This window comes from Aythya marila (genome assembly GCF_965140915.1).
Source record: "Aythya marila genome assembly, chromosome: 19".
Classification (NCBI taxonomy): domain Eukaryota; kingdom Metazoa; phylum Chordata; class Aves; order Anseriformes; family Anatidae; genus Aythya; species Aythya marila.
The window spans coordinates 5,810,040-5,833,981 of NC_139060.1; the positions used below are offsets into that span (position 1 = coordinate 5,810,040).

General features: G+C 51.7%; 1 protein-coding gene across 1 annotated transcript; it reads right to left on the reverse strand.

Annotated features, from left to right (window-relative positions):
- Nucleotides 1–215: 215 nt before the first annotated feature.
- On the reverse strand, nucleotides 216–21,171 carry OLFM1 (olfactomedin 1). Its single transcript, XM_082775323.1, has 6 exons — nucleotides 20,758–21,171; nucleotides 18,645–18,794; nucleotides 13,454–13,609; nucleotides 10,911–11,130; nucleotides 5,114–5,220; nucleotides 216–1,963 (listed from the first exon to the last, which is right to left on the reverse strand). The coding sequence occupies exons 1-6, from the start codon at nucleotides 20,905–20,907 to the stop codon at nucleotides 1,289–1,291; spliced, it is 1,458 nt and encodes a 485-aa protein (XP_082631449.1). The 5' UTR covers nucleotides 20,908–21,171; the 3' UTR covers nucleotides 216–1,288.
- Between the last annotated feature and the right edge of the window lie 2,771 nt (nucleotides 21,172–23,942).

Below are 23,942 nucleotides of genomic sequence, written 5' to 3' on the forward strand. Positions count from 1 at the left end.
CAGCATGAAGAGAGTCCTGCAGAGGAGAGAGCAAAAGCCTCCAGCCTCTGCTTCCCAGTTGCAGATGGGCATCCCGTAATACTTGATTCCAGACACTAGGGAAGTCAGGATGGTTGCTCAACCATCACCCCAAAACCCACAATACCTCCTGTATCCTGCCCCCATACACCTGGCCACTCGTACACAGAACACGCAATGACCAAAGCAGGGAAGTCTCCTAATATTTTTATTGTTCCTTAGATAACTGTGGATAGTACAAAGTTTTCCTCTTAAAAAAAATTAATTACCTTCACACTTCCATAAACAGAGCTTTCCATGGGAATCTGATGCCACAGAATTTCCACAGAAGCGATTTCCAACCACCATAATGCTATGTAGATATTATAACAGTAAGAGAATATTCTTGTAATTATCAACATGAAATTGGTTACCTGTGTATAAGGGTGAACACTGATCTTTTTTTCTTTTTAGAAACAAAACCATCATTTATTAATCCAAACTACATCATTGCATTTACAACATTCATTGCATAAACTGGACATACAAAGTTTTGCCACCTCTGGTAAATAACAGACATACATTATACAATATATTTGCTGAATACATAAGTTCAAACAATATGGGTACAACAACTTGTTCATAATACATACTTAAACCATCGTGTTTAATAGTTACTAAGACACAGATCCATGAGCTACTTCGGGTCTCAGCACAGTTAATCTAAGTGACAAGAACACAGTTGAGAGACAGTAGCTGCAATGGAAGGCGAATAAAACTAACCTGTGATAGGTCTTGTTCAGACAGCGAGAGCTCCTCACGGGTCAGCTTTTCTGCTTAGAAATACAAATCACACATCCATCACAGCTGACCGCGATGTCGGAAAATGTCCATGCAACCCACACACAGAAGAGAGCGAGTCTCCCAAGGATAAACTTCCAACAGTCATTGCCTTACTGCTTTAGTATGTACTATAGGTTTGCTATCGGAACAGAAACAAAACAAAACCCCAAACTTAAGTGGTTCTTCAGGTGCAGTTCCAGCTGCAAGTACATGGTTAGTCATGAGTCTATAACACAGGGCCAGACTTCTAGAAATGTAGAGGTAATGCTGATCTGTCAGGTTTATGCTGAATAATCCTCCATGACGTTGGTCTTCATTTTGGCAGCTGTTTATTTATTTACTTATTTAAAGTGTGTTTCCTCGATATTAGTATTTCTTTTTCATTCGTTTCTCCCTTTTTTCCTTTTTATTTTATTTTTTCCTAAATCAGTTTCTAAACAAGGATGGACTACAACTCATCAGACCTGATGACGTGGAAGAGGGTGACATTGTAAAGTATTTGGTGCCCGTTGTTCCAGGCATAGAGGGCCCGATCCTTGGGGTTGTAGTCCAACATGGAAATGTGCGAGTACTTGTTTTGGAACGGGATGTCGATGTACTCGTAGGTGGAGGCGTTGGTCTGGTAGGCGTAGTGCACCTTGGTGCCTCCCGAGTAGCCGTTGGTGACGTAGAGCGTGCCGCAGATGATGAAGGCCTCCCCGGCGCTGCGTTTCGGGTAGCTGGTGTTCCAGGTCTGGAGGCTCTGCAGGGTGTTGGGGTCCAGCTTGCTGATGACGATGTTGCCCGCGTTCTGGTTGGTGGCGTAGACGGCCCACAGCCCGTTCTCGTCCACCATGAGGTCAATGTCCGAGTGGCCGCCCCAGGCGTAGTGGTACATGTTGTTGTAGCCGGCATAATCCAGGCTGCGAGTCTTGAGAATGGTCTCTGTTTTCAAGTCAAACCTGATAATTATGTGGCTTTGGTATTTGTTGAAATAGATAGAGCCGTTGTAGACCACTTGACCGGTGCCTGACCATGGGTGAGGGAGACGGTGAGAGGTAAAGTTGTCGGTATTCATGAAATCTGCCATGGATTTGTATTCGCGGACGAAGCGGTTGTTGTGGTAGCTGTCCATGTACCAGACCTGGTCGAGAAACAGAAAAACCTGGGGTTAGGAAAGAGCAGAGACCTGCCCGAGCCCTCCACCAGGGAGAGGTGCTTCACCTTTACATGTTTCCCTAGAAAATGTTCTGGGTGCTAAATCTGCGAGGAGGCTGGCTTCATTGAGCCACCCACTGGAAAACCACGCGCCCAAAGCCTGCCACCTGCGCCCAGAAATAAACCTCAGGCTGCCACCCCAAATCAGCCAAGAAATCAAGTGAAGAGCGAAGCTTTCCCAGAGGTAAGCTGGCATCTCCCTGGGGGCTGGCACTGTTCTTCCGGAGGGCAATCAGCATCTTTCTCTAGCTAAACCCAGCACATTACACTGATGCTGCCTCTGCTGCCTCTAAGCCCCATCACAACTGCACTCAGTAAATTATAGCAGCTGCTGTGCAGAGCTCCGTTAATTTGGCACGCAGAAGCAATGAACGTAATCACTCATTGTCAGGGAAATGCAGGCAAAGTCCATATTGGTTTAAAAATCATACACTTCTGCATCAAAAGCTTACACCGAGGCTGCTGAAATACAAAAGACAAAGACATCAAAATCTTGCTGTCAGGAGATGGGGGAGAGATTTTAGACCATGACTTAAACACCGGTTCACTGGGGACAGTGTCTAGACTTCTTAAAAAACAAAAAGGAAAAAAAAAAAAAAGAAAGAAAAACAAAAGCTTTCATCATTTGAAATCAATTCAGAGGCAAAGAAGAAAGAAGAAATATCCATCCAGTGAGAGACATCCTGTATGCCTTTGCTGCCTAAAGTTGAGACAGCTGCTTTCTATAAAAAACGTTTAGGAAGGTAAAGAGGTAAATGAAATAGCAGTGGGGAATGCCTTTAAGGACACAGATTTGGGTAATGTTGTAGTGCATGCTCCTTTTGCAAACACCTTGCAAAATCTGATCATACCAGAGCCTCAATACAGCCGTCTCCAGGGTCCATTAGAGCAGCAGACAAACATTTACACATGCCTGTGCGTGCATGCACGTTTGGGCTGCTGTATTTGAAAGGCCGAGTGAGGTCTGCAAAAACTTTGTAGGAAACTTCAGAGCTCCCTCAGTGCTGCCCCAGAAACACTGCAGAGGTGGAGAATAATCCTGTGGCAAATTGCTCTGGGCTTCACACCTCTGCTGTGGGATCAAGGATGGCTGCCAGAGCACCAGGAGAAAACCAAGCGCATCCCCGAGCCCACGGCAGAGAAGTGCCTGCAACCTGGGAGAGCTTCTGCTGCTGGACATGATGCTGGAGAGCACTCTTTGGTTAATGTAAAGTCTGTGTTTAACTAAAGTAGCTTGGGAAATTACAAAAAATCCTGAAAACTGATTGTATCTCAGCTAATCCCATTTCATTATTTGGCATTAAATAACTCCACGTGGCAATGCACTGTGCTCAGTTTTTGGAGAGACGAAGAGAAGACCACAAGAGCAGCCCCTGTTATCAGGCTGGTGCTGCAAGGTGGCAGGATCCAACGATGTTTTGTGCTTTGGAGAAGCAGAGATTGATCGGCAGAAGTGCCTCGTCGTGCCGACTGGCTCTGAGCAGCCTTCTCTGCACTGTCCTGCCAATACACATCAATCCCGGCGCTCAGCATCCACCTGCTGTCTCGCCGCTCCTGCGAGACTTGCAATTGTGCCTGGTTGTGTTCAATGATTTCATGACATGAACAAATGACCATGAAAACCACCAAACACCTCCCGGGGCCTGGCGAGGGAAGATGGATATGATAAAGTGCCAGCGTCTCCCCATCACTGGTTTCCCACTCCGCCAGGTAGCCAATGAAGTTCACTTGGGTGATTGTGTTTGTAATAAAATTCGCAGTAGATTTATGTATTATACACACACACACGCTTGTGAAGCTTGAGATACAGTCCAGAGAAAACTGCCTGTGTACTCTCACAACAAAACACACTGCAGAAAAAGACATGGGCAAAAAAAAAAAAAATCCATTTTGAGATAAGACTCTCTGAAGACATGGGAAGATCTTTAGCACGTAATTAATGTACTTCAGCTGCAACCCAACTCTCCCTTTACAGATGTATAAATCATGCCTAACCCTGTTAGTGCCAAGGGAGGCAGCAGACACAGCCTGGAGGGGACAACTCCGTCCCTTCTGATGAGGAAAACAGTGTGTGATGTGGGTAAAACCTTCCCGTTCTGCTTCCAAATTGGGATTTCATGGGGGTGATGCTTTGTTTAATAATTGTAAAATAAAGAGGTATTGTACTGGGAAGCCAAGCTGGCTGCTGGAAGGAACTAGCCCGGCATCCCAAGTCACTGCTGCTTCATCGCTGCACACCTCCAGGCACACGGAGCCACCCCCAGTGACGGCTTCTGCAGAGCATCCCTCGCGCGCTCTTAGCTACAGAAAGCCGATCACAGGGCAAGCTCCCAAAATAGCTGCCCCGACACAGCCCTTGCCAGCGCCTTTATCTTTTGATGAAGGCTGCTTCACGCAGGAGGGAATTGCCATGCAGCCAAGGTCTGTGGTTTCTGTTTTGTTTTGCTGCCTGCAAATCCTCAGCAAACACTCGAGATATTTTCCATTCCATCAGTCATGGGAAGCCTGGATTGATTTTCAGCCAGTTATTGGCCTCCTACCTCTTTGGGATCAAAATTGAATGGTCTGAATGAAAAAAAAAAAAAAAAAAAAAGGAAAAAAAAGACCAAACCAAATCTCTCGCTGCAGTCAGTTAAACCCTCACAACATTGCAGGTGGAAGACAGAGGGACAGAGGACAAATGGAGTTCGACGACAGTACTGGGTACACAGGCAGCAAAAAAGCAGCAGGGATCAAGACCATGGGCCCCTCTGCTTTGCCCCAGCTCCCTCTGGGCTTCCAACTCCAGACAAGAAACCCAATATTTGATTTTCCATCCCCAGATCTGGTGACACATCCAAGACCAAGCAAACAGTGGCTTCACTGAGGTTCACCTGCCCTGGGAAGGGACCACGGCATGGGGCTGCTCCCCCATCGTCCTCCTGCCCTTCCCCACCCTCAGCCGAGGTTGGCAGAGCCCCACGAGGAGGATTAGGCACCTAGGGGCACTACCAGGGCTTTGGTGCTCGGATTTAAGGAGCTTTCTATGGCTTTGGTGGAGGGGGGGACCACGGGGATGGCGCCGCCGCGCTCTTACCTTGTTCTCTCCCTCTGGAGCGAGCGGGTCCGTCATCCACGATCCGAATCGGGAGCCCGAGGTTTTAATTGTGATGGGGTCACTGATTCCCGTCAGCTTGCCACAAGCTGGAAAAAGAGTGCAAGGCTGGTGAGCACCATTTCCAACACCCTCTGCGGCCCGGGACTGAGCCTTCTCACGGCGGGTCTCTGCCTGCCAGGCCCCAGCTCAGGGTGCTGTGCCCTGCTGATTTGAAGCTGGTTTTTATTTAATTAGAGGTAATTAGGCTGAGAACAACTGCCGGGTGCTTTTGTTTGTTTCATGCCTCTTAATAACAAGTGTCCTTATCACACTGCCCCAAGAAAACAAGCTTTCCTGAAGCAGCCACGCTGCTCGAATGGAAAATGAGAGGAGTTAGCCAGGGTCGAGCAGCCAGGTGGAGAAATTAGCTGAACAGCTCTGCTCGTTTCTGCCGTAATAGAGTGGGTGCAGCCAAGATAAAAAGACAGACGTGTCTATTCCAGCCCTGCTGGAAACGCGCATTTGTTACGGGTTATGCAGGGGAGGAAAAAAAAAAAGTGGGAAATTCTAGGCAATATAAATCTCTTCCTTGAGAAGAGCATTTACCAGCTTCTAGCTGCCACCTTCTCTGCTCTCTGCCATGTCTGCTTGCTCAGGAGACACCCGAGACCACCAGCCCACCGTGGCCACCCCGCTAGCCCCAGAAGGGGACGCTGGGCACAGCAGAGGATGGAGGCTGTGCAGGAGCCTCCGGGACCCAGCCTCAGCATTGCTCCAATGGGGATGTGCACCCACACAGCACCCTGGGGCTCGGAATGAAGGGCCGGGTTGTGAAGCACTTCACCCCGTAGGTTTCATGCCCCTAAACTTAAGGTCAGCACATCTGCAAGTCCAGCTAAGCGCCTGGCTGCGTTTTAAAGCCATAAATACCAGGTGAGGCAGCAGCACCTCTCCCCTGTGAGCCTGCTATGCTGGCAGCCCACGGCAGCTCATTTTCCTTCCACCTATCTGCCCCCTGGCACTGAACCCAGTGTCCCTTTTGGGACACCCGTGACTAGATACCTGCAAAGCTACAGCCTCAGCATTGCAGGCAGCCCTACGCCGATGTCCTCTTTACGCTCATCTCCCCATTTTTCAGCCCAGCTGCCATTCTGGTCTCCCAAAACTCCAGCATCTCAGCATATGTGCACGACGTAATGACAGGCAAAGAGACCAAGCTGGATGCAGCAGGAGGGGCTGCAGCCGGTGCTGAAGGCTCTGTTGCTACGGGAGCAGGCATTTAAAATCCGGACACATTCCCGCAGAGCCGGACTGGCGGCAGCATCTCCTGCCAAGGTCAGCAGGGCAAGGGGACACCGGCCCCTGAAGTTCACCAGGTGTTTCTGGCTTCTCCCCTGGGATGAGGATGCTCCTGGGATGCTGAGGAAGGGGAAATGGTGAGGTGCTGGGCTGGAGAGGATGCTCCAGGTGCTGGGTCGGGATGTCCGGGGCTGGGCCAGTAGGTGGGAGCCTGCAGGGTGCTGCTGAAAGGCACGGGGAGCTGGACCAGATTGGGACAGGGTTCTGCTCGGTCACCGAGAACATGCCCCAGGAGCTCTGCACTACCCACCGGCTGCCCTTCTCCTAGCCTGGTCTCATCAGTCCCCTGGGCTCCTGGTTATGGCCACGGGACACATCCACATACCACAGCTCCGAGCTGAGGGGCAAAGGGGCCACCTTGGCCTGGGACATAAAACAAATGAAGATTTGCCTGATCTGCACCAGTACGACACGGCCACAGGGACCATCAGCCTTGCCACAGCCTTCAGACACCAAGCAGCTAAAGAGAGCTCCCACCAGAAAGCAGAGAGCTTCCCTGGCCTCACAGGGGAATGGCAGGGGGAATTCTGCCCGGCTGATGCATTCAAAGCCTCTCAGCTCAGGAGGAAAGCAAGGTATTGACAAAGGGATGCGATGGGTTAAAATAATAACTGCTTAATGTCTGGTAAATTCCCATCGCAGAGGACCAGCCTTCCTCTAATCACAGATCTGCTCAGTGCTGCCTTCCATTATCACCGCCCTACATTGCTGTCACTTTATCTCTTTCCTTCCATTTCCCTGGAGAGAAAGGTTGTATAAAAGCTCATTGATCAAAAAAAAAAAAAAAAAAGGAGAAAAAAAAAAAGGAAAAAAAAGCAGAAGCAGCTGATAAGGGTAAACTACTGTTGTTTGAACGTAGTGAGGCTACATCTCATACACGTTTAGCTGGAGGCACATTCACAACAGCTCTTCAGCAGTGCAAGAGGGTTGCTCTTATACAGGATGAGGTGTTTTCTGTCTTGGAGTAAATCTATGAGAGGCACTTAGACAAGAGAAAAAGTTTGAAAAGGGTCCTGGAGCCAAGTGCTTCCTGGCCCCCGGTGAGCTAGGTCCACGCAGCTCTCATGGGGTTACCAGCCCTGTGGTCCTGAGCTCGGGGCGAGGGTCCTGCTTACAGCCCTGCTGCTTCCACCGCGCTCTGCAGTGTTCTCGCAGGGCTCCCAGACCGTCTCCAATATTTCATGAAACACAAGAAAGGCAAAGGCTCTGCTCACTGCTTATTTTCCTTCTGGGACCCTTTTTGATTGCCGAAATGCTACAAGCATCTCAGCTCGCTCAGGGATGAATGAGCAGGAGGGGAGCTCGTTCTGGTGGCCGTGCCTGAGTGCACGATGCGGGGGAAGCTGGGACTGACAGATTTGGGGGCACTCACAGAGGGTCTGTTTCCACTCCACTTTCCCCAGCACTATTTGGGGTCCACGGGTGTCTGCATGTCCCTATCCCTGGGCATCAGCATGGGTCAGCCTCTCCCAGGGCGACCCTCCAGGACTCCTTCCTTCAGCCCCAGAGAGCAGCAAGGAGATGCCACCGCTGCGCACAGCCCCTTCCTCTACCCACACCAGGAATTTTCCAGCAGCAGCAGACAACTTCCAGCCAGTTACATCGAGCGCTGCCATCCTCCCAGGATGCTCACACCCCCGCTCCATCTTTTTTCCTAAGCTCCAGCCCCCCCGGTGACGTTTAGCAGCTCAGGAGCAATTTCTCCACCAACGCAGCCGCCACACCGCCACCAGCACTGCCTGGCGCTGCCCAGCCAGGAGCCCCCCATCCCAAACACACGTGGGACAGGCTGGCAGGACCCTGCTTCTCCAAAAAGGAAGGACACGCTTGCTATTTCCCCACCTCTGCACCAGGATTGTGGGCTGGGATTCTTTGCAGGAGTTGGGGAAGGCTCGTGCCACCAGCAAACGTGAGCCTGTGGAGAGCAGACGAATTGAATTCCCCCTTGACTCGAGGAATGACAGCCTTTCCCCTGTTTGAAGGCTCCTCTCAGGAGCATTAATGGAAACGTTAAGATCCCAATATAAATAGTGATCTTTAAGAATGTAAACAGAATAACAGATTGAACGTGCCATTATTGATTTCTTTTTCCCTTCACACACATGCCAGGGTCAGGAAGTGTTTTCACTATTGATCCATCAATAATGCTTAAGAAACCCAAAATACAAAAAGGACCTTGTCTAAAGGAAATGCTGCTGCACTGTTGAGCATCAGTGCTACCTGGAGGACGGGGAGAGGCAAATGGGACAGAAGCATGGCACATCTCCTCTGCCTCCCTTGTCCTGTGCTCCCCAGTCCTGTTTTTGGTGCTCCGAGCTGTATCCTGAGCACTAGCAGGCCAACACGCACCAGATGAGCAGTGCTGCTAGCCCATGCAGGAACAAATTTAAGCTAAAACATGCTGCTTGAGACTCCAGTGCATCCCTCGGAGCAGATAATTTGCAGCAAACAACAATCCTCAGCAAACAGGGTCTCATCGTGTGCCAGCAAAGTGTCTGTGAGGTTGTTATCTGAATTTAACTCAATTAACTACCATTTTCACTGGTTTACACTCCGGAGTGATAAACAACATTGGAAATTCAGTCTGTGCTGTTTGCTGCTAAATGACCAAATAAATCACCCTCCCAGGCGAGCAGCAAACGCTCCCGGGTGCGCCCTTGCAAGACTCAGCGCTGGTCTCTGCGAGCAGCCGGGGGGAGGCTGCAAAGCCCCAGGGCACAAAAGCTGCTCTGGGTGGCATAGACACAGAGGGAGCAGACAGGCAAGGGGAAAAAAAAAAAAAAGAAGGGGCAAAGCCAGAATGCCTAAATAAAACCTCAAAGAAATAAATACAAAAAAAAAAATAATCCCCAAAGTTTCTGGAAAAGGCTGCCTACAGGATCTCAGCACCCCAGCTGCCTCAGACTTAGCTGGGCTGGTGACCTGGCCGGTTGTCCCAGCTGGAAGACCTGAGCACTGGGGGACACAATGAGCCAGAACAACACAGCCCAGAGCAGAAGGGGCTAACTGTGCAAGAGCAAAACTTGGTTATTTTGAAGCCCTGAATGGTCTGGGATTTATTTCTTAAAGTCTGCCCAGGGTCTGCGGGAGGATCATCACAATGTCCCTGACTCTGGTGGAGCCAGCTTGGGCTGGGCAGCTCCATCAAAGCCCACCGGAGAGGGGCTATGAGGTCTGGGAGGGATTTATTTAAAGACCTGTCCCTAGGAAGGCAATTGCACAGCCCAGATTCAAATCCCTGATCCTGCTGCTGTTCCCCCTATCCATCATCAGCATCTTCTCGAGATGGGCTGAAGGCTACGGATGTAGCAAATGGATAGTCGGGCACCATCTCCCCCAACCAAACCCAGCCCTGCCCTCCAAAATTTCACCGGAGAGGTAGCTGATAAGGGGAAATGCAGGGAGGAGGCCGCTTGCAGGGGCTTGGAGGTGTCTAGAAACAAGCAAAAGCAATTCCAACAGCGGAGGCATGAGAGAAAGGAAACGTTACCTTGCCAAGGGTACACAGTTCTGAGAAGAGATCAGCTCTTTCTTGAAGTTACCTGAGAGTGTAATTTCATATGTGCTACCAAAATAGACTGCAGAGCAGTTAATGTGTTTAGATTACCTAAATTGCTTAACGAGAAAGTCAATAACGTAAGGAGAAATTAAATCAAGCCAACGAGCGGCAGGGAGCCCTGCAGTGGCAGGAGGCAGCACCCTCCTTCCCCCCTGCCCGGGGGCAGGATGTGGATTTTGGCTACAGCCAGGACCCCTCGGGCTTCGGGGCAGGCTTGGGCAGCCAAAGCCATCCAAAAGGCTCGGGGACATCTCCCTGGTGCTAGCACTGCTACGACCCAAGGGGTTCCCGGCTCTTTTGGGGAGGGAAGAGGTGGGGAGGGGCCCCATCCTGCACAGTCTGCACCGACCGCGAGCCCGCTACGTCATCATGCTCTTCTCGACAGTGGTTTGCAAGATGCAAAAGGAAAAAGGAAAAACTGGGTCCCCGCCTGCACGCTCGCTGCTTAAGCAGGGTGCAGAGACATTTGCTAATGTGCCAGGTCCGGGTAGCAAACGGGTTGGCCACCGATGCGTAAGCAGAACGGGTGCATGTGTTTGCTGTGCATAAGCGTTGCTTAGGAGGCCGCGTGTCGCCGCATTTCACCGCCCGCTTATGCAAACGCTGCAAAGAGTCACATGCCTACTTACGGGCCTGATCCTGAAGCACTTGCACCATGAGCAACATCAGTCGTGCAAGTAATCCTCAGCAGGACTACTCCCAGGACGGATGCTCCTTATAGCGCAGGTAATTGCAGGATCGAGCCTGGCCGGGCGAGCTCCTCTCGCAGCCAGGCGAGGCACCGGGAGATGTCCGGTCTAGCATCTCTGTCTGCAGGCGTGACGTGTGTTTTAACATCGATGGTGTTTAGCCAGTGCCACCATGTTGTTCTGAGCCTACCTAATTTTTGCATGCATGCACGAAGCCTTTCTTCAAGATTTGACACTCTGTTCTGAAGCTCTTCGTAGTCATAGGCGCCAATCTCTTCCTGGAGTTCGTTTAGAACTGACGTCAGATTCTGGACCTCCTCTTTAAACTGCAATACCAATTTTGCATCGGCTTTGTACTCTTCCAACACTGGTATCAAAGGCCTAAGTTCCTCCATTTTCGCTTTTATTGCCTGCAAGGTTAAAATAAGCTTGGTTCAGTGCTATGCGTGCAAAAATCTGCAACACTCTGCCTTGACCTGGTTGCTTCCTACGTGAGTGCAATGTTCATATCCCCAAATTATTATCATTAAAATTATTTAAATTATTATTTTGGTCCAAATGATGTATTGGAAAGAACATATTAAACAGGCTGCAGAACACCAAAATATTTGGGAAAGGCCTTTATTTGTCATTTTTAGAATGCAACATCTTAGGGTTACATGCTTCAGATCACATACACAAAGAGTTCTTTTTTTTTTTTTCTTTCCAAAAAATAAAATAAAATAATATATATGCATTGACAAGGGTTTCAAACTATTCATGAAATGCATCTACAATTGCATGCAAAGGAAGATCTCGGTTGTGTGGTTCAAGGTTCCTTAGTGAGATATGGTGCTAATTTGGAAAATAATCAAAAAAATAAATGCATGGTGCAAAATGCTCTGTGGCCCTCTTTTCATGGTTACATGGGAGTGAACTGCTTCTTCAGTCACTGCAGCATTGAAAAAACTTGCTTTTAAGTTAGCCCTGTAAGCAAGAAAATGAAATACTGTTGAGGATCTAGCTCACTAACCTGCCTTATATAGATAGCCATTCATAGACAAATACGGAACTAAAGAGAAAAAAAAACAAAACAAAACAAAACGAAAAACAACACAAGATCTCCAAACCACTCATATTTTAACGCTGGCATTAGCAGAAACAAAATGCTGTGGCTGTTACTTAAAATGATGCTTTGGCAGCAAATTATACAAAAATTCCTCACTGTTTTCAGGCCTGCTATGAGGAACAGAAAAATCCAAGTCATTACCACATTTATTTTGCAGCAACGAAGGCTTGTTGTTGTTTCGTTTTTGTTTTTAATTAAACGAAGGCCTTGTTTAAAGGCACAGTATGCAGCATTTTGTTAAGGATGCTTTGCTCCAGCAGCTAATGAGTAGACATAAATATGCATGCACCTACCCGTTAATGAAGCATGTCAGTGTACAGGGTATACCTGGCGCTGCTTGCACCAGCCAGAGCAGCGCAGGGGCAGGCTGTGACCTCTGCCTGCCTGGTGAAGCAGCTCTGGGGTGGGACAGCATCAGAAACTGGCCCCAGCCTTGTTTCTTTGCCTCCTATTTAAGTTGAAAGGCTTTCCCTCCTGTGGCTTGCGTGTGGGGAATTTGTTTATTTCCTTAGTGGCTCGTGCTACCTTGGTGCAAGTTCCCTGGCAGGTGATGGGGAGGATTAAACTCATCCGAATGGGGAAGAGCAAAAAAAAAAAAAAAAAAGGAACTCATGCTCCACTCAGGGAAATGGGCCTGGCATCCTGGCTGTGGAGCTCAACAGGGTCCTGGGGATGGGGAGCGGGGAAGGCAGAGTTGGTGGAAAGTTTTAAGAGCCTTCTTCCCAGCTTTTTATCACATAATCTTGGTATTTCGGCATTTATCGTATCAATTAAGAAATACCTGGTTTAAAACACCAGTCAGCTGGGCAGCAGGATGGGGATCAATGGGACGGGTCCCCAGATTTCACTAGAAATCTTCCAAATTTGTGCTTAGTTTTTAATCCAAAATATTACTGAAGTGTAACATTACAAATTGTACTGGCAGCCTCCTTTGGGCAATTTCATTTTGGTCATATTCTTGAAAGTTGCTGCATTGGCAGCTTCATTTAAAAGGCTGATTTTTTCCTCCTAATTTGCATGACACCAGGACAAAAGGCACACCAGTGACCAGAAGGCCCAGGCTCTGCTGCCAACATCCTGATTCAAAACTGGACATTTGCACCCCTGAAGATGCTCAGTTTGCCAGCCTGATGACAGATGAATAGCCAAACATTGATTTTTTTTTGGGGGGGTGGTTGTTTGCTTGACTGATTGCCCCACTGATGCAACCTCACCAAGGAGGGCAGCAAAGGGGTGAGAGCCTGGTATGTAGAGAAACATACACAAAGCCTCTGCTCTTGGCTCTTCCCAAGGAAAACTGGAGCTGGGCAGGGGTGGGGATGGGGACAGGACGAAGTCCCAGCTCTGCCTGGCCTCATCCTGCCCAGGCTCTCCCAGCACGGAGCCCAGCCTCGTTGGGGCACCGCCAGCCTGTGGGTATGGGAACATGGGGATTCAGGCTTTTACCCTGCAGAAAAAATGCTCTGTGGCAGAGGAAGCAATCCTACAGCCTGGATCTAGCCCTGCTTTGGGCAGGAGGGTGGCTGGGTGGCCACGAGCACAGCAAAGCAGGGCTGGGGACACAGCGCGCGCCCCGCAGCATCGCCAGCCACGGCTCGGTTAAGCGGATTGGAAAGCACACCTACCTTAAACTGCCTTGCCAGGTGCTGCTTGTGGCTTTCTTCCACTTGCTTGAATTTGGATTCCAGTCCCCTCATCTGGTTTTCCATCTTCTCCACGTACTGTAGGTCTCTCTGAGTCCGCCTGTCCAACACCTCTATCGACTGGGACATGTTTTGCACCTGTCAGACGAGAAGGGACTTGTCACGCACGAGGCACATATTCAGCAGCAGGGCAGCACTGCTCGCGGCCGAATGCAGATGCTGACATTTTCCCCGAGTCAACAAAGCTAAAGGGCAATCAGCAGATGCATTATTTACTGGCTAATCAACAGCATCTCCTCGTATTATGACCCCACGCTCCAAACCAGAGCAAAGTGGTTTCAGAAACATTTATTCTGCTGTGCTGCAGAGAATAACTCAGCGATCCCGTGTGCAAATGAGGGCTGTAGCCAAGTACGAGACGCATTAGTGGTAACGGCCTCTTTCGGTCTGGAACAGCACCCGGTGCCTGGTGCAGCACAAGGAGAGCCTATTAGCTTAACAGGAGCACATCTGACTCCGAGAACCACCTCTGCTGAGATGCACGTTATCGTTTCTTTGCGTGCATAAGTGACACTGATTGCCTAAGAGCAAACTTTCCTCCCAGCTAGTAAAACTTGGTACCCAAACAGCCCTACGGTTTAAGCAGCATCTGCCACAAGGAATCCAGCTGTGGATTTGGGGGTGCCCCGGAGCTGAGGGATAACGGGTGCATCCCTGCCCGGTGGGTGGGTGCTGTGCCGGGCGCTTTCTTGCATCCCCCTGTGTGCCCATCTGGCCCTGCTGAAGGAATGATGTAAGGTTTGGCCAGGTTCCTTGTGAGAAAAAAGCTGCTTATGGCAGAGGTGTAAGGAACAGGGGAAATGATAGCCTAAATGAGCTGATTTGGAAGGCTGGCTGTCCCCTCACTTATTGAGAGATTTGCTTCTCATTTTTCAGGCTATGAGAGAGCAAACGAAGCTCTGACTTAGGCAAGTACCTAAGCACATATTTAGCATCAAGCAATGGGTAAAATTAAAGGTCTTTGCTTCGGGAATGGTTGTGTTTGTACCATGTTTGGTACATTCTGGGGCTCAGCCCCCGTGCGGTGCCACCACCACTGCCAAGGTACCCATGGAAATGCCCCAGCCCTGCCAGCATTAATGGGGATAATGCCCATGTTTAAAATGAATCAGGCATCCATGCATGGTGCTGCACGGTGCCTAGCATCAAAGGCCTCCTGGTTCAAGCCTCTTCCTCTGTGGGGATCTGAGCAAAACACAAATATGAGCCAAAACGATCTCTGTGAGATGCTTCCCAGAGCCCTCCAACTCTGTCCCTCATGGGGCAAAACGCAGAAAGCTGAGATGGGGAAAGAAGGGTGTAAGGGCAGCGTTTCCTCCAGCAGCCCACACGGTGCTGCTGTGACTTACCTTAGAGGCTGGGACACCCGTGTGCATCGAGCAGCCTGCCTGCTGAAAGCAGCGCAGGTCAAATGCCAACTTTTGTGTCTGCGTCTCCAAAGTGATCAAAACGCCCATTGCTCATGCACGCCGACAAGAAAACTATTACAGGGAACCATTAAAAATGTATGGGCAACTGGTATTTCAAAGGCCAGGGGCGAGGAAACATTTTGTATGACCAGCGCAACTGCCCTGGGGCTCTAATAATCATCCTCAGCAGAGGTGAAGGTATTTGTCAGGCTGAGACCCTCCACAGGACTGGGAGGTGCCCCTTGGAGAGAGAAGAAAGGCCTCATACAAGCCTGACTGGTCTGCAATCCCTCCTGTTAGATATCCTTATCCCATTAATCCAGTCTATCCTCCTTTGAGTCAAGCCGTATCTACGTAGCAGAATTGTTTCAACGGGTTGGAATAGGAACGACTTGTTGGGATCATACAAAATCGATCTCATTTAGTCCACTAATGCCCAGCCCCAACTTTAGGCCAAGCAATCAGATGAGCAGAGATCATAACCCAGCCCTGCAGGTGCTGAGCAGGGGGCTCCTGGCGCTGCTCCCGGATCGTGTAGAGGCAGAACAGACTGTGCTGGGAAATGAATCAGAGCAGCTCGCGCAGGCTCCTGCTCTGAATCACCTCTGGAGGAGCCTGCCTCTCCCCTGACTGCAGAGGAAATTAGCCTCCTCGCAGGGCTCTCAACTCAGACATCTAAAATTAGCCGCCGTGCTATTTTAGGGATCTGTTTTACAAGTTCAGGCTCTCACTATTTGTTGCCTGTATTGTTTTCAACCAGGCAGGATTCTGGCCAGACTGGTAAAAACTCCATCTCCGTCATTCCTAATCTCTGACAGTAATGCGTGCTTCATCATCTGGAGATCTACTTGTTTTCCTTCATTAGCATATTAAGCCCTTGATCCAGCAAAGTACTTTGGCACATGATTAGATTTCAATGAGACTGCTCATAGCTTAAACTTAAGCGTGTACATAAGTGCTCTAATGAACTGAGACCTGAGGATATTGTCTCAGATTCCCTCTGCTTTATCCATTAGCTACTACCCTCAAATAGCAGCTAAAATGCTTTTTGCCCCCACTGGCTGAGCACGCACTCTCGACGTGAAACCTCATTTTCCATCAAGCTGATGAGAGAGGTATACCTGTGGTTGTCCTGGGGAAAAGAGCCCACTTCAGCGTATAAAACAAAAAACTGATACAGGCAAAGCTTCCAGTTCTGTTCTTGTCATAAAGTCAGGATGACTTCTTTGTCATCTCGAAACATAGACCAGTCCTGATGAGCTCAGGAAGGGCAGTTCAGAGCCCATTTTGGGGGTCTGAGGTAGGATGAACGCTTAGCTTGAGCTTGGGGTAGCTGGACAAACTGATGGAGTGATAGCTTGAGACATCCTGAGGGAGATTGTTGTGATCTATGGGAAAAATTGGCAGAGAGAGGGACTCAGCCAAGGGATCACTACAAGAGAAGTCCATTTTATAAGGATTGTGGAAGGCTGAGCAGATCATTGTCCTCTCTAAATACACCTCCGAGCGAGTATCAAAGGAACAAGAAGAACTGTTTAAGCTGGAACTCAGTGCTGGCAAAGAATAAGCCTTGGCAGGAAACGAGAAGTGGTTTAACTGTCAGAGGAGGAAGTCCTCCCAGATAACAGGGCCAAAAAAAAAAAAAAAAATCCATTTGAAGATAAAACATAATCTGTTCGTGAACATGATTTCGGTGACGGCTGGGTTTGGACGCAGCCCAGGATCTGGCCTCAGCACCTGACGCACGGAAGGCAGGAAGGGCTCCGCGCACGGCAGCCAAGGATGAGCTCAGGCACCTCGGTGTCCGAAGGCGGCCTGAACAGCCTGTGCGGCGGCGAGCAGACCTCGCTCATCACCTTAGCTCACTTGCACCTGCTGCTCCTCACACTGCTGGGGTGCCCAGGAATCACCTGCAAGCAGCACGCCCCGTGTGCCGAGGGGAGCTGGGGTCTCGGCGGCTGGGGACCTCAAACTGCCTTCAGCCCCTGATGCCCCTGTGTGGAGATTTTCACTGAGGATGCTGTAACTGCCTTGTGTACACACACACACACACACACACACAGGCAGCTTTCTTCTGGCTCACGAAAGCAATGCCTTATTATTTCTGTAGGTGAGTGCCAGGTTTCCTGCTTTGAAAATCCAAACAGAATTACTTCGCTGACACATTATGCTTCTTCATCTGCTGGCGGAGAGAAATCCGGAGGTGAGAGTTTTCCCATCACAAAACTAGAGGTAAAACGTCAGATTGGGGGAAGAAGCATCCAGGTCTGAAATCCTTCCTGGGGAGCTGGGAGCTCTCCGCTGCAGTTGCGTTTCCCTAAAGGGATTTTCGTTTCAGCCTTGATCGAGATCAGATGTCTGGCACCAAGAGCCCACTCTTTATTCTGGGGGTTTGATATGGGTTAGCGTAGGAGTGAGATGCAGACAGATCCGCAGGCAGGTAGCACATCCCCAGAACGCACGCCTTCACGTACCGCTCCCCCCTCGCTTTATCCACTCGCAGCCGGAGAGCTGCCCAAGGGAAAAAATCCCCGAGCGTTTCCACCCTCCGCAGTGCACCTGCTGGTATCCCAGGGCTGCTGCGCCCTGCTCGCCTGCCCATTAGCAGAGGGCGTTGGGTCAAACCCTACTTGTTTTCTGCATGTGAGCAGTTCTGGGAACGCGAGCGGGCTCTGACTGCCACAGCAGCTGCTAGCACAATGCCTGCTGCCTCTCAGACAAATGTGCTGCCGGACCAATTGCCGGTGTTGCTTAGAGAAATAAAGGCTTGAGTGCGATTATTTTTAGAAGCCTATGACATACCGAAGAGCTGTTTAAGGGCTAAGTGTTTTCTGTCTGAGTTTATTGTCCTTATCACGTAGGAGAATCAGTTAAGTGTAGGTTTAATGCTGTTATGAGTTCCTAATACATCAACTTCCCGAGAGCATCAGGGTGGAAGTTATTTTGTCATGCACAACACACGCCAACGTAGCATTAGGGCACAAAGGATAATTACACATCCAGCACACGAGTCCACTTATATTTTAAAGAGAAGAGGACCATTTCGCATGAAACGGCATTTCTTCAATGAAATCTATTATCTGGAAAATTTCTTGTTATCAGGAGCGTTTCCCTAATGAGATTCTTTGATCTCTTCGGACAGCAGACTATTAAAAACTAATCAAGTGGATGTCAACATTAGAAAGAAAACCACTAACTGTCATTTCTGTAATATTTGATGTTGACAGCTCGTAGTGTTCTAGTCGACCTTTTTTTTTTTTTTTTTTTTTTTAATATCAGCTCGGCTAAGAGTGCACGGGCTTTGGTTTTTTAATTCTCTCTCCTCTCATCTTGTTGAGACTCATCCTTTCAAACAGCTTGTGTTAACGTAATGAAAAAAAAAAAAAAAGCAAGTTACACCCTTTTATAAAAAAAAAAAAAAAAGAAAACAACTGATGTGATTCAATATCGTTGCTTTGATCTCAGCAGTTTTAACCTGACCTCAGGCCACGGTCCCTTTTCCTCTGTGCCTCAGAAATACTTAGACATTCGTCCTCCTGGCTGATTATTCCCCACTGCACACCTGGGGACAGCGACAGTACGGGAGGGCTGGCCCAAGGGGGCTGTCCTTTCTGGAAACGAAGGCTCAGCCCAACTCTCTCGTGTTTTTACCCCCTGTGCCATGTCAAACCAAACCACCTTGCCCAGAACGGGTCAGCCGTTACCTTTTCTAATAGTTGTCTCAGCTGCTTTGTCCTGGCATCACGCGAGCACATCGTCTGTTGAGGTGCCACCACTGTGCATATACAACGTCCCTCGCTATCCTGGGCAGAGCTGTAGACCTGCCAGCTTTCCTCTGGGTTGGTAGGCAACACCTAATTAACACAGGGAAAGATGGGTTAAGTCAAGGAAGGGAGGGTGGGGGAGATGAACGAGGAAGAGGAGGGAGGAAGCAGCACGGACTGAAGGATACTGGGGTTGTGCAGCAAGCGGAGGGAGCTCCTCCGAGGGCCCAGCCAGCAGAATTCCCTTGTAATGCAAAAATATGGATTGGGGACAAATAAAGGAAGGGTCTGTAAGGGAGAGAAAGAGCTGAAGCAGACAGGGCAATGCAAGGGGGAAGCAGGGACAGGAGGAAAGGCGTGCTGCAGAGGGGGTGGGCAGCGTGCTGTAAGGCACCGAGCGCAGCGGGGTGCCGAGCCGGTGGGAAATCCGCTGCCCGGCTGTCATTACACAGCACTCATCTTCTCCTTGACACCGGGAGAAGGATGTGCCCGAGCTAACAGGGGGCGTACGGTGTCCTGGCTGAGCGCTGAGCAGTGATCAATGAGCATCTGCAGAGCTCTCCTGGAGCCGGCGACAGGAAAATCAGCTCTTCTGAGGAAGCAGATACCGGGAGTTACGTTTCCCCTGTCCTCTGCCAGGTTCACCAGGACAGCCACTTCTCTCCAAACAATCTGTGGGTCCCAGGCAGGGAAACCCTGGTGCTGTGCCCCACAAAGCATGCCCGCAGTGAAAGGATGCAGGATCGGAGCCTCCGTCAGAGCTTCCAGGACGCAGCGCAGAAAGGGAGCCCAGCCCCAAACACAGCACATGCCCCAGCCCCCCCCCTCGTGCCCCTTGTGCTCTCCAAAGCTCTCTGATCTTAATTTCCCTTTGATCTTGCAGCACTTTGCAAAATACATTATTTAATCACAATTCAGCCTCCACTCACTTTGAAGGTGCCACTGTTTTGCCAACCGAAAGGGAAATGTTCTTTCTACAATTTTAATACATTACAAATAACCTTGCAAATACCCATGTGGACAGACACGCACTGAGAGGCAGCTAGCAGACAGACAAACAATTTGATTCTCTAGCAAAAGCAACCAGAAATAATAACAATAAATAAAAAAAAAAGGTCTCATCATCCCTGGTAACACGGAAAAAAAAAAAAAAAACTAGCTTCATTCACAACCAGCAGAGCCACTACATTAAATACTCATCCTGGAACAGCAGAGCTGAAATACGTTAGCTCTTTTCTAAGGCACGAGCATGCAGCCTGGAGGCGAAAGATTCCCTTTTTTTTCCTGCTCCGGGAAGACAAGACAGAGGGGTTGTTTTCCTCAGCCATTTCCAAAGTGGCAAGACCAGCCACCATAGCAGCCCTCCAGCACTGGAGGCATCAGGCACGACCGAAATACACCGCAACTCCTCCGCTGCATTTTCCATCCCATTAACGACTATTGATTAAAGGCAGGGAAGCAAACGAGACCCTGCGGGACTCGCACCTGCTGTCCCGAGCCGCTTCGCCAGGCGACGGCGGAGCAGCGCCGAGGGAAACTTTGCAATCCCCTGGCTGGAGGCAGGGCAAAGCCCCCCCCCAGTTTGCCCAGGGCTGGGGATGGATGAACCCCAGAGCAGAACTGGGGGCGCCTCCCACACCGCCACCCCACTTCCCCATCTCCTGCCAGCCCCTGCGACCCCAAAACGACCTGACCGTGCCTTCACGGCACGGGGGGGGCACTGGCAAAGCACCCCCCTGGGTGATGCCCCCATCACCCGAGGGGCAGCAGCGCTGCCTCCCCCCGGGGGCGCTGCTCTTTGCAGCGAGGGGGCTGCCGCTGGGTCTGCCGTGAGGGGGGTGGCAAGGACAAACCCAGACAGCCCGAGGGGGGGTCCCGGGGCGGAATTTAGCCAAGGAGAGATTTTGGCGACCCGGGGGGCACCCGGGTGGGGAGGGACAGGTTGGCCAGGGAGGAGCGGGGCGAGAGCCGGGGCGTAGCCACCCCCGGAGGCAGGGATGCTCCGGGCAGACCCCGACCCCCCCCCAGCCCCCTCCCGGCCCCCCGCACTTACTCCCGTGCTGCGATCCAAGGTGCCGCCCGAGGCCGCCGTGAGTTTGGTGGTGTTGAGCCCCACGAGGGAGGGCAGCGTCTGCGACATCCAGTTGGTGATCATGGCCATGGTGCTGAGGACCACTCCAATCTTGAGTAAAGGCACAGACATGTCTGCGGGGGGGGGCGCCGCGCACCCTTCATTCTGCACCGGCGCCGGGCTCCATGCCGCTGGGGACGGGCTGCGCCAGCCGCCCGACCACCGCCACCGCCTCTCGCCGCCTGCCCATCGTCCAGAACCTCGCCACGGCCCTGCCCGGGGCTACCGAGGATGCTGAAGGTGCTGGAAGCGGTGCTGGAAGCGGTGCCGGTGCCGGAGTCGGTCCCGGAGCGGGGCTGCCTCCCTGCGCCCGCCGCCACCGGGCGCGCCCCAGCCGGAGCGGAGAGGCTGCAGGAGGAGGGACGGGACCGGGAGGGAGGGGCAGGGTGGGTGGAGGGGAGGGGAGGGGAGGGGGGGGAGAGCCCAGCCAGCCGGAGAGGCTGCGGAGGGCGGGTGGGAGGCAGAGGGGAGAGAGGGAGAGGGAGGGGAGAAGGGATTTGGGGAGGGGAGAAAAGGTTTGGGGAGGGGAGAAGGGGTTTGGGGAGGGGAAGGGGGAGCGGGGATTTGGGGGAGGGCGAGAGATTTGCTTTTGGGGAGGGGGGCAGGGGAAGGGGAGAGGAAAAGGTTTAGGGAGGGGGGAAAGAACAGGGGAGAAGGGGATGGATTTGGGGAGCGGGGAAAAGGAGTTGGGGAGAGGAGGAAAGATTTGGGGAGAAAGGGGAAAATTGGGGGGGGGAAGGGGAAAGAGCCGGGGAGCCGGTACGATGTGGTGGTGGGGAAAAGGAGCTGGGGAGAGAGGAAAAGACCTGGGGGGGGGGAGAAGGCGGGAGGAAAAGAGCCCGGGGGGGGGGTCGCGGGCGGGTGCCGGGGCCGGGGGGCGGCTCCCCGCTGCGGCGCGGCGCTGCGGTGCCCCCTGCCGGCTGCCGGGGGGGGGGGGGCGTGGGGAGCTGCGGAGCCAGGGTGCGGGAATGGGGGGCTGGAGGGCGAACAGCCCCCTCGGGGACCCTATGGAAGACCCCTCCTGGCCGAGAGGCTGCTTCTCCGGGGGACAAAAGGGAGCTGCTGGCCACCGGGGGGAGCCAGGAGCAGCCCTCTGGAGCCGTGCCCCCCCCGTGAATACTCAGGTGCAGGGGGCTCCCCGACAAACCACGAGGTGTGGGACCCAGGGGAGGCACCTGGTGGTCTCCAGGCCCGCAGCCCCCTTCCCCCTCCGCGGGTTGTGGTGTATCGGAGCATCCCCCACGTTCCTGCGTGCCCCCTCGCCACGCTGCAGCCTCAGCCCGTGGCACACCACGCAGGAGCTGAACCCCAATATGCCAGGCAATCAGCCTGCCCTCCAGCTAGCAGTGCCACCCCTCGTGCTGCTCTCGCCCCACTCCCAGCAGGCAGGGTTGTATGGCCAGGGGAGGTGGGACAGCACTGGGTGCCCCCAAAACATCCCCCAAACGTCCTGCAGTTGGAAGAAACCTGGTTGCTGTGCCTGGGGTGGCTCGGAGGCAAACCCCGATGAGAAACCCCGTGGGCTGTTAGACTGAACAGGGTGGTGGCTTTGCCCCATGCAGCTCCTCTGGACCGAGACAGCACTCATTTGTGCCCCCCCCAAAGGGGTTTGCAGAACCGTCCCGGTGGCTTCAGAGCCAAAATTCCCCAGGCAGCAGAGAGCTGAGGTACCCTGCACACCCACCCTAAGCAAACCTTAACCACTCAGGGAAAAGTGAATTGTGAAGTCGATCCCCTGGCCCTCTCCAGAGGATAAAAGTGATGCCTCTTGCTCCACTGGCACAGCACCGGCCTCGGCACAATGAAGCAGCCACCACGGCCCTGCAACAAAGACCCCCAGCCTGGCTGGGACCCGTAGGGGTCTGATCTGACGAGGTCCAAATCTGCCTCCTCTGGCACCATTCCCCCCATGGCACAGCTCCTGGGGGTGGCGGGTGTCACAGCTGTGAGAGCACTGAGGGGCACCCCAAAGCTGTGACCCCCCAGGATTTCCTTGCCATACAGCGCCCAGACTGGTGTGCACAGCAAATCTCAAATGGGGAAGCAAGAAACTGTGCCCTAAAATGCATTCGCAGCAGAGCTGGCGTGTCCCTAAAGGCACCTTGCCCCTGGCTGGGGACCTTGCCCTTAGCTTGGGATTGCCCCAGTGCCCCCAGCACTGCTGCTCTGGGCAGAGAGACCAGGGACGGATGACAGCAGAGTGGAGCTGTTTCTGCAGCGAGCGCGAGGGAGTTTCAGGGAAGCACTGAGTGTACATTCAGCAAGTCCACCAGGTGGAGAAAAAGAGATGAGTTTGAGCGTGAGCGCGGATGCCAGGTCGGATCCTGCCCCTCCGGCAGCGCAGCAGCAGAATTGGATGCTGTTAGCTGGGCGGCACTGCCTGGTGCATGTCAGGGCTGCAGCAACTGGGATGCAATTCCCTTTCCTCGCTGCCCAGCACCCTCAATCCTGGCACCCCTGCCTTTTTCCCCACTGTTCAGGACAGACCAGTGCTAACCCCGGTAAGGCAGCCAGCCGACAGGTCCATCTGCTGTGCTGAAATCAGTGAGAAAACCACTCCTGCCCTCTGGGTCAGAAATTGTCCTGCTCAGGGCTCCTGAATTAGCTAAACTACTTCGATCCCATGAAATGGGCTTTACCCAGACCCAGGTTTTCCTCAGGTTTTGGGGCATCCCTTCCATGGCAAAACTGCTGTCAGCTTGTGCAGAGTTGTGCCTGTGAAGGGGGTCAACACCAAGGAGGTGTTTCAGGCTCTGCAGGACCAGGTTCTTTAGGCAAAAGCCTTGCATGACTTTGATATTTTAGAAAAAAATAACAGCTCCTGTTCTGCCTCAGTTCGGCCTGTGCTGCTCTGAGCAGGTGCTCATGCTGTGCTCAGACCCTGGTGGCTGATCTCATACCGTGTAAAACACCAGAGTGCTACGCTTAAATCCTCCCAATGTTCATTTTGAAGCTGAGTTTGTAGGAAAAGTTTGTCCCTCGTATTTGTCTACTCCACACACATACAAAGGACTTAGACCTACAGACCCATTATTAATTAAAGTAGTATTCACTGAAGGAAAAAACACCCCTGTGCCCTGCTGGGGATTCCACCAGAACTGAAGAAA